The 14160-nt window shown below is 36.1% G+C and overlaps 1 protein-coding gene across 5 annotated transcripts in view; it reads right to left on the reverse strand.

The window, feature by feature from the left end:
* ZCCHC11 (zinc finger, CCHC domain containing 11) overlaps positions 1 to 14160 on the reverse strand; it is a 123312-nt gene that overhangs the window by 42222 nt on the left and 66930 nt on the right. For all 5 annotated transcript variants that reach the window (XM_008578504.1, XM_008578436.1, XM_008578368.1 and 2 more), the window contains exons 12-16: positions 13170 to 13344; positions 10637 to 11337; positions 8012 to 8162; positions 3729 to 3815; positions 1581 to 1684 (exon numbers count right to left, since the gene is read on the reverse strand). In XM_008578504.1, the coding sequence (XP_008576726.1) occupies positions 1581 to 1684; positions 3729 to 3815; positions 8012 to 8162; positions 10637 to 11337; positions 13170 to 13344 (1218 nt within the window). The remainder of the gene's footprint in view (positions 1 to 1580; positions 1685 to 3728; positions 3816 to 8011; positions 8163 to 10636; positions 11338 to 13169; positions 13345 to 14160) is intronic.

The raw sequence follows: 14160 nt of genomic DNA on the forward strand, positions 1-14160 counted from the left end.
AGAAGTCTGATTATTAAATTTTGCATAGAAGATATCTAAAACTCTAACTTCCTCCCTCAGTAAAAATCATTTCCTATTCTCTCAATTCTTGCTCTTCACAATGAAGAAGGGCAGCCTCTTTCCAAGTAGGTGACACTAAGCAGAAGTTAGTTAAGGAGAACAAATAAAATATTTGCAACTTTTCAGTTTCTTTATAGAACAAGATATTAACACCAGTAGCAAATTCTCAGGCCCAGAAATAAAGCATCTACTAGGCATCACTGCCATCTTTACACCAGGTCTATCAATTTCAAAACAACATTTTGAAAGAATTATTTCAGAAATGCACAGGTACACTACTCTGCTGAATTCTTTTATAATGTAACAGAGGCTATCCTGACACCACTACAGATGCCAGAAGCTTGGCCTCACCCCAATCTTGCAAGCAGTGCCTGATTTTGAAATATAAATACCAACAGCTATGCTGGTAAAGGACTGAGCATCTACAAGGATCCCCTCCTTCTCTAGTTGCTGTTAGGAAGGGCTGGGACACTTCTTCCCTGTCCAATCAGTCCCTTTCTTCACTGGAGCTTGGACAATCTCATTCCCACTATTGAGGCCTGGCATACAACAAAGGAAAGTATAAGTACCCACTCTCTCTGCTTAGACTGCACTGGGGGAAGGTCTGCTCCTGGCATCTCACGGTGGAACTCAGAAAGCTTTCAATTTCAAAAAGTAGTGGTTAGGTTCTACAGTACTATTAGTACTATTTCAGCTACATAATGGGTTAAAAAAATTACAAAGAGAGGCAGTGAGATACAATGGAAAGAGCATGAACTCTGGACTCAGACAGACCTGGGTACGAATCCCGGCTCCAACACTTACTAGCTGTGTGAACTTGGGCAAGTCAGTTTATCTCTCAAAGCCTCAGTTTCCTCATCTGTAAAATGGGGGAAATAATACCTACCTCAAAGGTGTTTGTAAGAATGAAATGAGATAATGTATGTAAAAGTGTATACTGGGAATTCAGTAAATATTAGTTTCCTTCCCGCCCAAAATGAGTTTCTAAAAGCTACCCTAGCACATCATTTATAACATTGCTTCTATGGAAAAACTGTGTTGCGAGTGCCCAAAAATTACAATTAACTTTAAAATATAACCCATTTCTAAATTAGATGACCACCTGTATTTTCTATCTATAGTGATACAAAGATATCACCTAATGGAAGAAAGATGAAAAGACAGAGTAAGTGATTCATTACTGAATTGAAGAACCAGCTTTTCATTGGTTCTAACAAAAAAATTTCAACTTTATGGTATATTAAATTTTTCCCAAAATTTATTACAAAGCACTTGTAACTCTTAGTGTCACAGCTTTGCATTATAAAATTATTGAAGGAGTAAATTTTCTTATTTTAAGATTTGAACATCTTCTAAATTGGTAATGCTAATGCTTTTAAATTTTGAACACTGCTATTGCTGATATATTTATACGAAGAATAACATCATATATTTTTATCAATACTAGACACAAAAATAAAAACAGATTCATCATTGTAAAAACTCAACTTCTACATCCCTTTCCAAACCCTAACTCTTACCTCTGCATTTTCGTGGCCATCCAGGGTCATACAAATATCCAGATCACTATCACGAAATCCAAATCCATTTTTAGAAGAGCCAAATAAGCACAATCTTGCCTTTTCTAAGCAAAGGAAAACAAAAGTCAGAAGTCTTATAATTAGCAGGGAAGAACAGTCTTTTATTATCTACTAATGGCCTAACACAAGGTGATCATGGCCACTTCTAATTACCTGTCACTGGAAAATATAATGAGAATTTCCAAAACACCTATCTCAAGCCTAGATCTTTTGCCCAAGTTCCCATAGCCATGTACTACTGCTTCTTGCACTTTTCCAAGACATTATAAATTCAACATGCCAAAACTAAATTTATCAACTTTATCCCAAACTTACTATTATTCCTATAATCCCTATTCTCAGCAAATAGTATCACCATCTATTCAGTTGCCCAGGTCAGAAATACAGCTGCAATCCTTAACACTGTTCTCAACCTCTACATCTAAACAATCACTAAGACCTTCAGCTCCTTCCAACTTAACTATCTCATAATTCCATGTGCTTTTCTGCATTCTCAATATCACTACCAATAAGATCAATATCTCGGAATCTACCTCTTGAAAATAAACTAGTTCTTTTAGGGCACAACTCAAGTAGTTTTACAAACATCACCTTAATACATAAGATTAATCCTCCTCCAAAAGTGAGTGATTAATCCACTTGATATAAATTATGATAGGGTTATCCCTTCACACTTAGTGTCATTCAATGACAGCTACCACTTCAGATAAGCTGTGCCTTAAGAGGGTTGAATTTTTCTTCCTATTAATTCTTAAGTAGACAATACACTTAGATAACAAATTCTATGTATTTTCGAAATTTAATCCTCCCATCCAGTTCTGATGTCCTACGTGAAATTTCAATGACAATTAAGAGGCACAAAAGAAGCTATGGCTCATCAGCAAGTAAAAATGAGCATGCATTTGACATAAAAGGGACTTAGAATTGGCCAAAATTTTACATACTAATAAATATAATAAAAAATGGAATCTTATAGCACATATCACTTCTATCCCTTTGTCTTCTGCACTTTAACAGCATCTATTATTTGCTGATGCAGTATTATATACCTATTTGTCCATTATCTGTCACCCCTCTCTGAAATATAAGCTTCATGAGAGCAGGTTTCACCTCTTTTATTAGCACTGTATTCCTAGTACAATTCATTCTAATTATAAATGAACTCTTTATCTTTTCTAAAATATTTGGCCATAAAACATGATTCTTCACCCCCATGCCCAAAACCTTATCCTCCAGCTATCTTTGCCATCTCACAAGCAAAAACCTTGAAACCATTCTTGATTTCTTTCTTTGTCTCACATTTCACATGCAATGCACCAGTAAATCGTATTGGCTCTACCTTCAAAATATATCCCAAATCTGACCATTTCTCATCTACCCTTCCAAATAACTATTATGTCTCATCTGGACTTATACAGCCTCCTAAATGTTCTGCTTGCTTCTACTCTTATGGCCCTACAATCTAGTCTCTCAGATCATATCATTTAATGGCTAAAAGCCCTCCTAAAGCTTCTCATTAGCACTCAAAATAAAATTCAAAGCCCTTCTTACAACATCCACAAAGCCCTAATGATCCAACCCCTGGGCTACCTCTCTGACCTCATCTTTCTATTACAGTCTACCTCACATACTCCACTCCAGCCACACTGACTGCTGGTCTTCAAACATGTCAGATGTAATCCAGTCTTGTTGTCTCTAGTACTTGCTACTCTCGCTCTATAATACTCTCTCCTTGGATATTCACATAACTTGCTCCTTCATATTATTCAGGATTTTGCTCAAATGCCATATTATCAGAGACCTACCGTAATATCCCATCATTTCTATTTTTTTATCTCCTGCACTTTAATAGCATTTATTATTTGCTGATATAGTATTACATACTTATTTGTCAAACAATTATCTGTCTCCACTTCTGAAATATTAGCTTCACGAGAGCAGGTTTCACCTCTTTTATTAGCACTGGATTCCTAGCAACTAGAATACTGCCTAACATATAACATTCAATAAACGTTTTCTAAATAAACAAATAAAATGCAAGACCACCTGACTACAGTAACAAAATAAATTTTTTAACCTATGACATACCATCATATTCTTTTTGAATAAATTTTTCCAAGCCAAATAAAATTTGCTCCCTGTTGTGTTGTTCAGAGAAAGGTGGTGATAACTCATCTAGGTTAAAAAGAAAAGGAAAAAAAAAAAAAGTAAGGAAAACAGAATCTGAAAACATCCTCAAGTTTTTATCGCAAAAATTTTACAATTTCCTCATTTATTGACTTCTCTGACTTTAAAACCATAAATGTTACTGGGAATGGGCAGGTGGACATTTCACAAGATCATTTTCTCTATGAGATAACTATAAATATATTTACTTCTTCAAAATATTTAATACTGTTTTCTTTAGACATTCCACTCTCTCCCATATCCATGCTTGTTTTTCCCTCCTATAAAGATTATATTCATATTGTTATACTAGGCACCTGGCTCATTCGAATCTAACAACTATCTCAATGCCTGGTCAATATTTCTATCTTCTCTATAAACTGCTTTGCCTAAGCACAGTCTTCAAAGACCTCTCCTTAATTCCATTTCTTTAGTTCTCCAAACTGAGTTCCACAGACCATTTTTCTAAATAAGACCATATTCCTTAAGAACAAATTCTTTTTCTATCTCCTCCTTCAGACTCATTCCCCAAAATACAGTAATGGGAACAAAGCAGTAATTTATTAAGAATTTGCTATAATGAATTAAAAGCTTTTTAAAAATAAATGTAGTATCAGTGGTTACAAAGGAAGGGGGAAGTGAATAAATGAAATATAGATTATATTTTCTTTAGGTAGGGCAGTGAAACTATTTTGTAAAATACTCTAATGGTGCATACATGACACAATGCACTTGTCAAAATCCACAGAACCTTTTTTTTTGGCATTCAAAATCCACAGAATTTTGCAGCACAAAGAGTGAGCCTTAATGTATGCGAATTTTAAAAAATCATCTCAGGGCCGGCCCATGGCTCACTTGGGAGAATGTGGTGCTGATAACACCAAGGCCATGGGTTCGGATCCCATATAGGGATGGCCTGTTAGCTCACTTTGGAAAGCATGGTGCTGACACCACCAAGTCAAGGGTTAAGATCCCCTTACCAGTCATCTTTTTAATTAAAAAAAAAAAAAAAGAAAGAAAGAAAAAGAAAAAATCATCTCAGAGGTCAGAGAACTCAAGATGGAATGCAGACTGTGACAAAGGAATCTATCTGTACTATAAATGTATGAAATCACTCACGGGAGTGGGGGAAAAGGTGCTGACCTAGGTAAATGTGAAAATGATTGGATTCTGTAAGACTAAGGGAAAAAGGAACTACAGTTGTCCCTAGGTATCCATTAGGAATTGGTTCCAGGATTTCGCCACCCACCCCCACTCACACACAGATAGAAAAATCCACAGCTGCCCAAATGCCTTAAGTTGATGCCCCATATTCATGGGTTCCACATACACGGACTCAATCAACCACAGATCCAATATGTATTTTTGATAAAACCACAGATCCAATCTGTATTTTCAATTGGCAGTGGTTGAATTCATGGGTGTAGAACCCACAGATACAGAGAGCTGACTATACACATAAGCACTGCACTCTAGGTGATAAAGTTATTTCCTGCAGACATATGGGTTAACTGTTCTGATGCTGCTATACAAGTGTACTGAAATGGAACAATTAAATAAATGGGAGGATGGAGGCAACTGGTTTTTCACTGTTGGAGTAGGAGTTTACAGATAAGGAGAAGAGGCTAGAATGAGCAATGTGGTAATAATTTACAATTAGACATTAGTATGAAGTCATGTTCAGCTTAAGATAGATAATATGGTCACATACAAGAAATATTTATAGATGGGCCGGCCCGGTGGCGCACTGGATAGTGCACCGCTTGGGAAGCGCGGCGGCACTCCCGCCCGAGGGTTCGGATCCCACATACAGACCGGTTCCCGCTCACTGGCTGAGCGAGGCGCGGGGGCAACACTGAGGGTTGCGATCCCGTTGCCGGGCCCCTGTCCAGTACGGGGGCAACACTGAGGGTTGCGATCCCGTTGCCGGGCCCCTGTCCAGTACGGGGGCAACACTGAGGGTTGCGATCCCGTTGCCGGGCCCCTGTCCAGTACGGGGGCAACACTGAGGGTTGCGATCCCGTTGCCGGGCCCCTGTCCAGTACGGGGGCAACACTGAGGGTTGCGATCCCGTTGCCGGGCCCCTGTCCAGTACGGGGGCAACACTGAGGGTTGCGATCCCGTTGCCGGGCCCCTGTCCAGTACGGGGGCAACACTGAGGGTTGCGATCCCGTTGCCGGGCCCCTGTCCAGTACGGGGGCAACACTGAGGGTTGCGATCCCGTTGCCGGGCCCCTGTCCAGTACGGGGGCAACACTGAGGGTTGCGATCCCGTTGCCGGGCCCCTGTCCAGTACGGGGGCAACACTGAGGGTTGCGATCCCGTTGCCGGGCCCCTGTCCAGTACGGGGGCAACACTGAGGGTTGCGATCCCGTTGCCGGGCCCCTGTCCAGTACGGGGGCAACACTGAGGGTTGCGATCCGTTGCCAGACACGGAAAAAGACAAAAAAAGACAAAAAAAAAAAAAAGAAATATTTATAGATAAGTATATATACATGGGTTAGTAGTCACACAAATATTTTCTTGTTCTGAGCGAGCCTTAAAGCAACAATACCCCAGTAATATCAAGCATGCCTAGTGTTCAGATCTGGATTTCATTCATTCCCCAATAAAAGGAACCAGGGCTCCTTGGAGAAATGCCTGATTCTAGGACTAAGCCGGAAAATATACACGAGGAGCCTGAAGCATCTCATAGTGCCAGAAAGTAAGGAAGTGCTAAGCAAACAAACAACCACACACTGATGGTGGTAGGTCAAAGGGACACAGGAGCCAACTGAAGGAGCTCCCAATGGCCAAAGCTAGAATAATTTGAGCAATTAAAATATTAAGTAGCACTGGATTATAACCCAAAGTATAAAATATACATGAGTCCCCATTGAGATAAATGACTGAATAAATAAATGTAGTGAATTGTATCTTAACAAAGCTGCTAAAAAAAATCATGATCCAACCAGTCCACTCCTAAGTGAAATGAAAGCATTTCATTTACCTAAGAGAAATGAAAGCATATCTCTACACCCACACCCATAAACAAATGTGCATAAAAGATTTATTTGTAACAACCAAAATTTAGAAACAAGACAAATATTCATCAATAGACGAATGGATAAACAAACTGTGGTATATCCATACAACATGGAACACTACTCAGCCGTAAAAAACAATTAACCATTGATACATACAACATGGATCAATCTCAAAATAATTATGCTGAGTGAAAGTAGCCAGACCAAAAAAAAGTATATTCTATGTAATTCCATTTTATATTGAACTCTAGAAAAGGCAAATTAATTTTTAGTGATGAAAGCAGATAAGTGCCTGGTGAGAAGGAGAAGAATAGGAGGAAGGAATTGCATTGTGGCACTAAATGTTACAACATCAGAAATTTCACAATACCTGGACACAGCAAGTAATTCATACATGTTTGTTGAGTAAAGGTATATCCCAGGTACTCCACAAATGTTTGCTGAATAAAAGCATGCAACGCTTTACCCAAAATATATTTATAGCTTTATCTCCTTTACCGTTCTTATACCCTACTAAATCAAAGGCAATTATTCCCCCAAACAAACTATGCACTCTATGCTTTTACATACGATTACTGGGGTGTCTATATTTGAAAATGCAGTTCAAGGTCCATCTCAAATATGACATGATTAATTCTGATTCCTCTGATCCATCCCAGATAAAATTGTGTTTACATTGCATTTTGTTTATTACTACTACAGTATATAACACATTCTACTTCCAATTATGGCAACTTATATACATGTCTTGTAAATCTAAGAGCATTGCAATGACGAAAATATTCTCTATCTAGACTGTCCAATGCAGTAGCCACTAGTCATGTGTAGCTACTGAGTACTTAAGATGTGCCTAGTATAACTGAGGAATTATTTTTAATTCTATTTAATTCTAATTGATTTTAATTTAACAGCCATATATGGCTAGTGGCTACCATATTAGACAGCTCAGACCCACAGTCTAAGGGCCTTAAAAGCAATACATATGGACTCTGTATTCCCCTTGGCATTTATCACAGTGCACTGCATAGTAGGCATTTAGTAAATATCTGTGCTTGGATCACTAAACTATTCAAAAACCACTACCAAAACAAAATGTATGTAAATTGTTTTTAAATGAGAAAATAAATATGCAATATCTAAGAACAAATCTAGTTCCCATAGTTGCAGTAATAAGACTTACCAAAACATCTTTTACATACTAAATCAAGTATTTCCCGAAAACGGTTTGTCATTGGTGGTAGAGGTTTTAGATCAATTTTCCTGAAATCCTCTGGGCAATCATTTTTTGAATGTCCATCTTTTTTGCAGATGCTGCATACTATCGTTGGAGGCTATACAAAAGTAAAAAAAATAATCTAATAATCTAATAAATTTTTAAGGGACATCACTTAGAAAGCAGATCCAAAAAGAATCTTTTACGTAACTCAGTTCTGATAACCTGTGCTTTCAGGAGATTAAAAAAAAAAATGTTAATCAAACAGCAGTGTTAGATATAAGAAAATTTTTTGAGTCAACCACTTTTTCTTTTGTACTAAAATGATAACATCAAGGATTAAATTTACCTGAAGATGTAAGATACAGAAAATACCAAGAGATGCAAAAGGTATGGGTTAATTCAAATAGCCTGAGAAGTTCCCACAGGGAAATATATGCATTGTATTTTTAATTTACTGAGATCTAACAAGGTAGGTTAAATAAAGAAATTTTAGGTCATACCTTTCATTTCACTCCAAACAATTTCTACCTTCAGAATCAATCAATCACAGAATCCTAGCTTAGCTAGTTGATTCAATTTGTTACATTAGTACTCAAGAGACCAAACTGCAGGACTGAACTCTAAAAATAAATGAGATTCATACAAAGAACTCATTCAATAGTTATAAAATGAATTCCAAACCTTATACCACCATTTTAAATGTATTCCAATGGACCAATAAACAGTAAAACTGTATGCCAACTAGTTGAATAAAACACATATGGTTAAGGAAGACCACTACTCTTTTCTTTATTATAATATGCCTAGATCCTAAGGTTGGCATCTTCCTCCACTTTTAGCTGGAATATTCACATCCCTACAAACTCTGATGCAAATTATACACAAAAACCTCTATTTGTGCTGCACTGTGGACTAACAGTACTACGGGAATTTCTATCAACTTTTCAAAGTTTGCTTTTGAAAAACTGACATATTTAGGTGGGAAAGTCTAAAAAAAAAAGTTACAGATAACTAGTAAAAATAAAAATGGAAGAGACAGTACTTACCTTAAGATAAGTTTTCAGGAAAAAAAGTATAAAGTATAAGAAATGTAAACTGCAGTTATATATTGAGATTTTTCTAAAAATCTACCACCCTCTATCATCCTTTTAGTAGCCCACATGCCCTAAACATTGAAACCTAGATAAAATGCAGTATTTCTAAGAAATACTGCTTAGTGGGAGGGGGAAGTAGGGATGTGTTGGTCAAAGGGTACAAAGTTTCATTCATGCAAAATAAATAAATTCTGGAGACTACTATACAACATAGGGCCTGTAATTAACGATACTGTATTACATTCCTAAAAACTTACTAAGAGAACATAGACCTTATTTTAAGTGCTCTTATCACAGAAGGAAAAGGGGGGAAGGAACTTTTTGGAGAAGATGGGTAAGTTTATGGCATTGATAGTGATAAGCTCACAGGTGTATACTTAACTACAAATACATCAAGTTGTATACATTAAATATCTACAGCTTTCTGAATGTAAATCATACCTCAATGAAACGGATGTTTAAAAAATACTTAGTAATTATATGAAAAATAATAAAGTTTGTCAGTAAATAATTATTCTTAAAACAATAAAACTGGATGTCTTTCTAGTTTTTTTTTTTTTTAATATTCCATTTGGCTTACACTTGATCTGTACAATAATTTTTTTTTTTTTTTTTTTCCTTTTTTGAGACCGGCCGTACCACGCTCAGCCAGTGAGCGCTGTGAGCGCACTGGTCATCCCTATACAGGACCCAAACCCGCGGCGGGAGCACCGCTGCGCTCCCAGCACCGTACTCTCCCAAGTGCGCCACGGGCTCGGCCCTGTATAATAATTTTTTAAACGGGATGCTAATAATGATATTTTAATTATGTGCACTGCACTTAAAGCAATGTGACTTAACTAAAACTTGCTTTTATCAATAAAGTTGTTATTGCTTATTTTCTGTTCATTGAGGTATTTTTTACAATTTAAACATGTAAGTTCAGACTATCTCACTTTAAAGGTAAAAAAGTTAGGAATCTTATATTTGTAAGGGACAAGGCAAAATCCAGAGATGCTCAGTGACAGAGATGAAATCTGGATTCTTCATTTTTTGGTTCCTGATCTTAGTTTCCCTCAACTACTTTTAGTATGTTTATATTCTCCCCCTTCAAAAAAGAATCTTTAAAACACAGCACTATTAGAATTTACAAACATTGTATTCTTTTTGGAAGAAAAATAATTATATGTATAAAAATAAGCAAAATTTAAAATATATGCTGCCTTTGCTAAGCTGATTTTCATAAAATATCTAATGAATCCTTTAATATATGAGGGAGTGGAGGAAACCAACTAGGATAGAGTACTGAAATCTTTGGGGGTTTATACACATTATTTAAAGACAACTTACAAGAAAATGCAAATAGTAAAAGACAAACGAATACACATCAAAATGTCATTCCAAAACAATAGTCACCACCATAAAAGCTATTTTTACATTTCAAAATCTAAAAACTATAAAGAAATAGTCATACAACAACCATAAAATCTTATAGATTGTTTAGACTGTGTCCTACCTTGCCAGAGGTTAAAATAAACTTATCAAACACATAATATAATTCTTGAGTGGGGAGGTTATCATCATCATTAAGGTCAGAAGCATCTTCTGTAGCTTTGCAGTTGCAAGAGGTAGCAGATGTGTCGGTGCAAACAACCTGATTTGAATTCTCTGTTTGTAAATGTGACCTGCAGTCTGTTCCAGCAGATTCATCTGGGTCAGGAGATTTAAAATCAACGCAATTACACTGGCTGAGCTCCTTTTTTAAACAGGTTTCGGAAGGTGCTAAATCATCTCGTTTCTTAACTGATTTTGGCTCTAAATCACTGCCTTTGCTGGTAGAAAGAGATGAAGTTTCCTGTCCATGGTCAGCCAAATCTCGTTCATTTACCAACAAATTGTCATTATCAATAATACATCTCTCTGATGTACATTCCATTTCATCATATTTATCAGGTTCACCTCTTTCTGCGTTTATCTTTTCTGTACTTTCCCCAAGGAGATTGCAACAGCTGGCTGCCATACTGTCAGACTTCACTGCTTTCTTATTGCTTATTTTCCCCTTTTCTTTCTTCTTGAAATCCACCGTGGACTTACTTCCACCCTTCCTCTGAGGACAAGCAAAATACCGATAAGCTGCCCTGAATCTCTCCACAACATATTCATAAACAAGCTGGCTGTTTAAGCTCCGTGCAACATTCCTCTTGACTGAAAATGGATCTAGTAAAAAAGAAAATGGTCAGTAGCTAAGTCTCTACTAACAAACTACATTTCCAAGCTTACACAAATAGATCTTAACTGCTAGATTGTCAACAGAGTACATTTTCCCAAGGTTTTTCTAACCCAGCGACCAAAGAAAGTTTCTGAAAACTGAGTAGGGGAAATATAAAAACAATGTCTTTTTCTTGTTTCTCCCATAAAATAAAAAACTAAAAGGAAAAGAGAGAAAAGAACCATAATAAGATAACTAATAAGGACAGCTGAAAAGGCCAACTTAGTAATTACAAACTTTCAATGATGCAACTGCTAGAAAAAGAAGCTATGCCAATATGCCTCCCTATACATTCACTGAATGAAAATGTTCAAACTCTAGGACCCATTAATAACTTTCATCTCTTGTCACAGTATTCTTTAATATTGTTACATGCTCTCTGCAATTTAAGCAAATAAAATATAACCCAAAACTCTCAAGTTTCAAGTTAAAAAATGCCAATTTTTAACTTTAATGAGATTAAAAAAACACTAAAAAAAAAAAAAAAAGTGGAAAGTAAAAAAAGACCTAAAAAGTAAAAATTAAACCAAAATTTAAAGTCTGATCCAATGGCTTTAAAATGGCTACCCTGAAAAGTCTTGCATCAACTGCATCTTCATTAAAAACATATAACAAAGGACTGGCCAGTTAGCTTAGTCAGTTAGAGTGAGGCTTTGTAACACCCAAGATCAAGGGTTCAGATTCCCATATTGGCCAGTTCATATCCCCCCTAAAAAAAAAAAAACATGTAACAGACTTCTGAAAACGTTTGTGGACTGTCATATTTTTTAAGCCTTTAATATAAATAAGCCCCAGGAGAAAAGAACAGTGCCACCCAAAAGTCAGTACATATATTCTCCACTACTAAAGATCATTAAGTAAAAAGATTATCAGGCCAGGCTTCAAATTGTTAAAGTTGGGGCATCTGTCACTTTTTGCTGCTATCAAAATCCACAGACTTTAATAGGATTTTCCTACCTTCTTTCCCTGTTCTCAAAGAAAAAGGAAAAAGAAAAAAAAAAGAGAGGGAGAAATTATGGCTGAAAGCTTCAGAGTTACTTATTAATTATATATAAGAGAGTACAAGATGTGAATACATGGTTGAGTGTATATTTGAAAATATTTCTGAATCCAACTCACAGTAAAGAAGGCCAGCAGAGGACTGAGGAAATAGAATAATGTGTAGGCTGAACAGACTAAAATGATGGACAGAAATTCAGTTTCTTATCTATAAAAAGTGAGTGAAATGCTATGCAATTTAAATTTTTTATTAAGAATTTAGGAGTCATTCCATTAATTTCTATATCTCCAAAAACCTAAATGTTTTTGGGATCTGATGTGGAACCCTGTTTGTCACCATCAATTGTTCTTTTTTTCTTTAGCTTAGTCACATTTAACAGATGAGTTACTTTAGACCAAAATGAATAACTGGATTCTAAAATGACACTTTAACATAATCTTATAATACAAATTTATTCAAAAAGATCTTATAGTATATTGATACATTAAGATTTAAAAAAAGATCTTATACTGTTCATACTAACATTCTATTTTTCTGTATTTTTGAAAAATTTCATAATTAAAAAATAAAAATAAAGGCATGTAAACTAATATAATATTTACATATTGAAAACCTTTAAATAACTATTAATTCTTTAAAAACAATAATGAACTTGACAAAGAATTAATCTAAAATCTATAATGACAAAGCCAAGGGATAAAATGTATAAATCCATGTTAGAAATAGACGAGTATCACACAAAAAAATACTCTTGAAATGAAATACAACACATCATCTCACCTTCAATAGCTATTCGTCTTTTAGGCCAGTTTTTGTTCTCTCTTGTTAAAATATCCCGTATTCGTACACATATGACATATTCCTCCAAAGCAAAATCCAGTGTGTAAAATTTTAGCAGCTCTAACCATAACTGTCCCAGGGATACCTGATTTGGTGTTTCCAATGTTAAAGGAGACTGGAAAAGAAAAAACACTTTTCATGTTAAGCTTCAGAAAATAACAGTATCAACAAATTTTCAGTTAGAAAAGACCCTAGCAGTCACGTTTTTAAAAACCGAGGCATAACTTGCCAAAAAGCATTCTGTTTGAGGCAAAGCTGGGAACAGAGTCCCAGTTTACTAAATCCTAGAAATTTTGTGTTCTTTCCACTAAACCAGTGATTCTCAACCCGGACTGTACATTAAAATCACATGGGAAGCATTAAAACACTAATGACTGAATTCCACACTACTCCCACCTCCCATAACCCTCCCAAGATTCTGATTTAACTGATTGGGCTACTGGTCTGGGCAATGGGATTTTTTTAAAGCTCCCTAAAGTGATTCTCATGTGCAGCCAAGGTTGCAAACCACCATATAACAACTACTACAGCTCCTCATTGCAATAATTACTTTTAAAATCTAAGTAAATCACTGGCTTTCAAAAAATTAATTCCTTCATTCAGCAAACATTTTTTTAGAAACTATGTCTATGTCCCTGGTATTGTGCTGAGAATATCATTAAATAATGAGAGCTCACGCTTACACATAATGCTAACCATACACCATTCACTCTTCTAAGAACTGCAAATATATTATATATTAACAATTAATTCTAACAATCCTATGAAGTAGACACAGGGCAAGGATCACTATACTATGGTGCCACTCAAAAAAGGTGAGGTCCTACTCCATAGACTATTAACACAGTGAGAGACAATTTAACAATTCCAGGAGAGGCTACATGCTAAGATGGGCCTCTTAATTAGGGGGGGCGGGGGGGGGAGGGGCCTC

This window comes from Galeopterus variegatus, unplaced genomic scaffold (genome assembly GCF_000696425.1).
Source record: "Galeopterus variegatus unplaced genomic scaffold, G_variegatus-3.0.2 Scaffold6, whole genome shotgun sequence".
Lineage (NCBI taxonomy): Eukaryota > Metazoa > Chordata > Mammalia > Dermoptera > Cynocephalidae > Galeopterus > Galeopterus variegatus.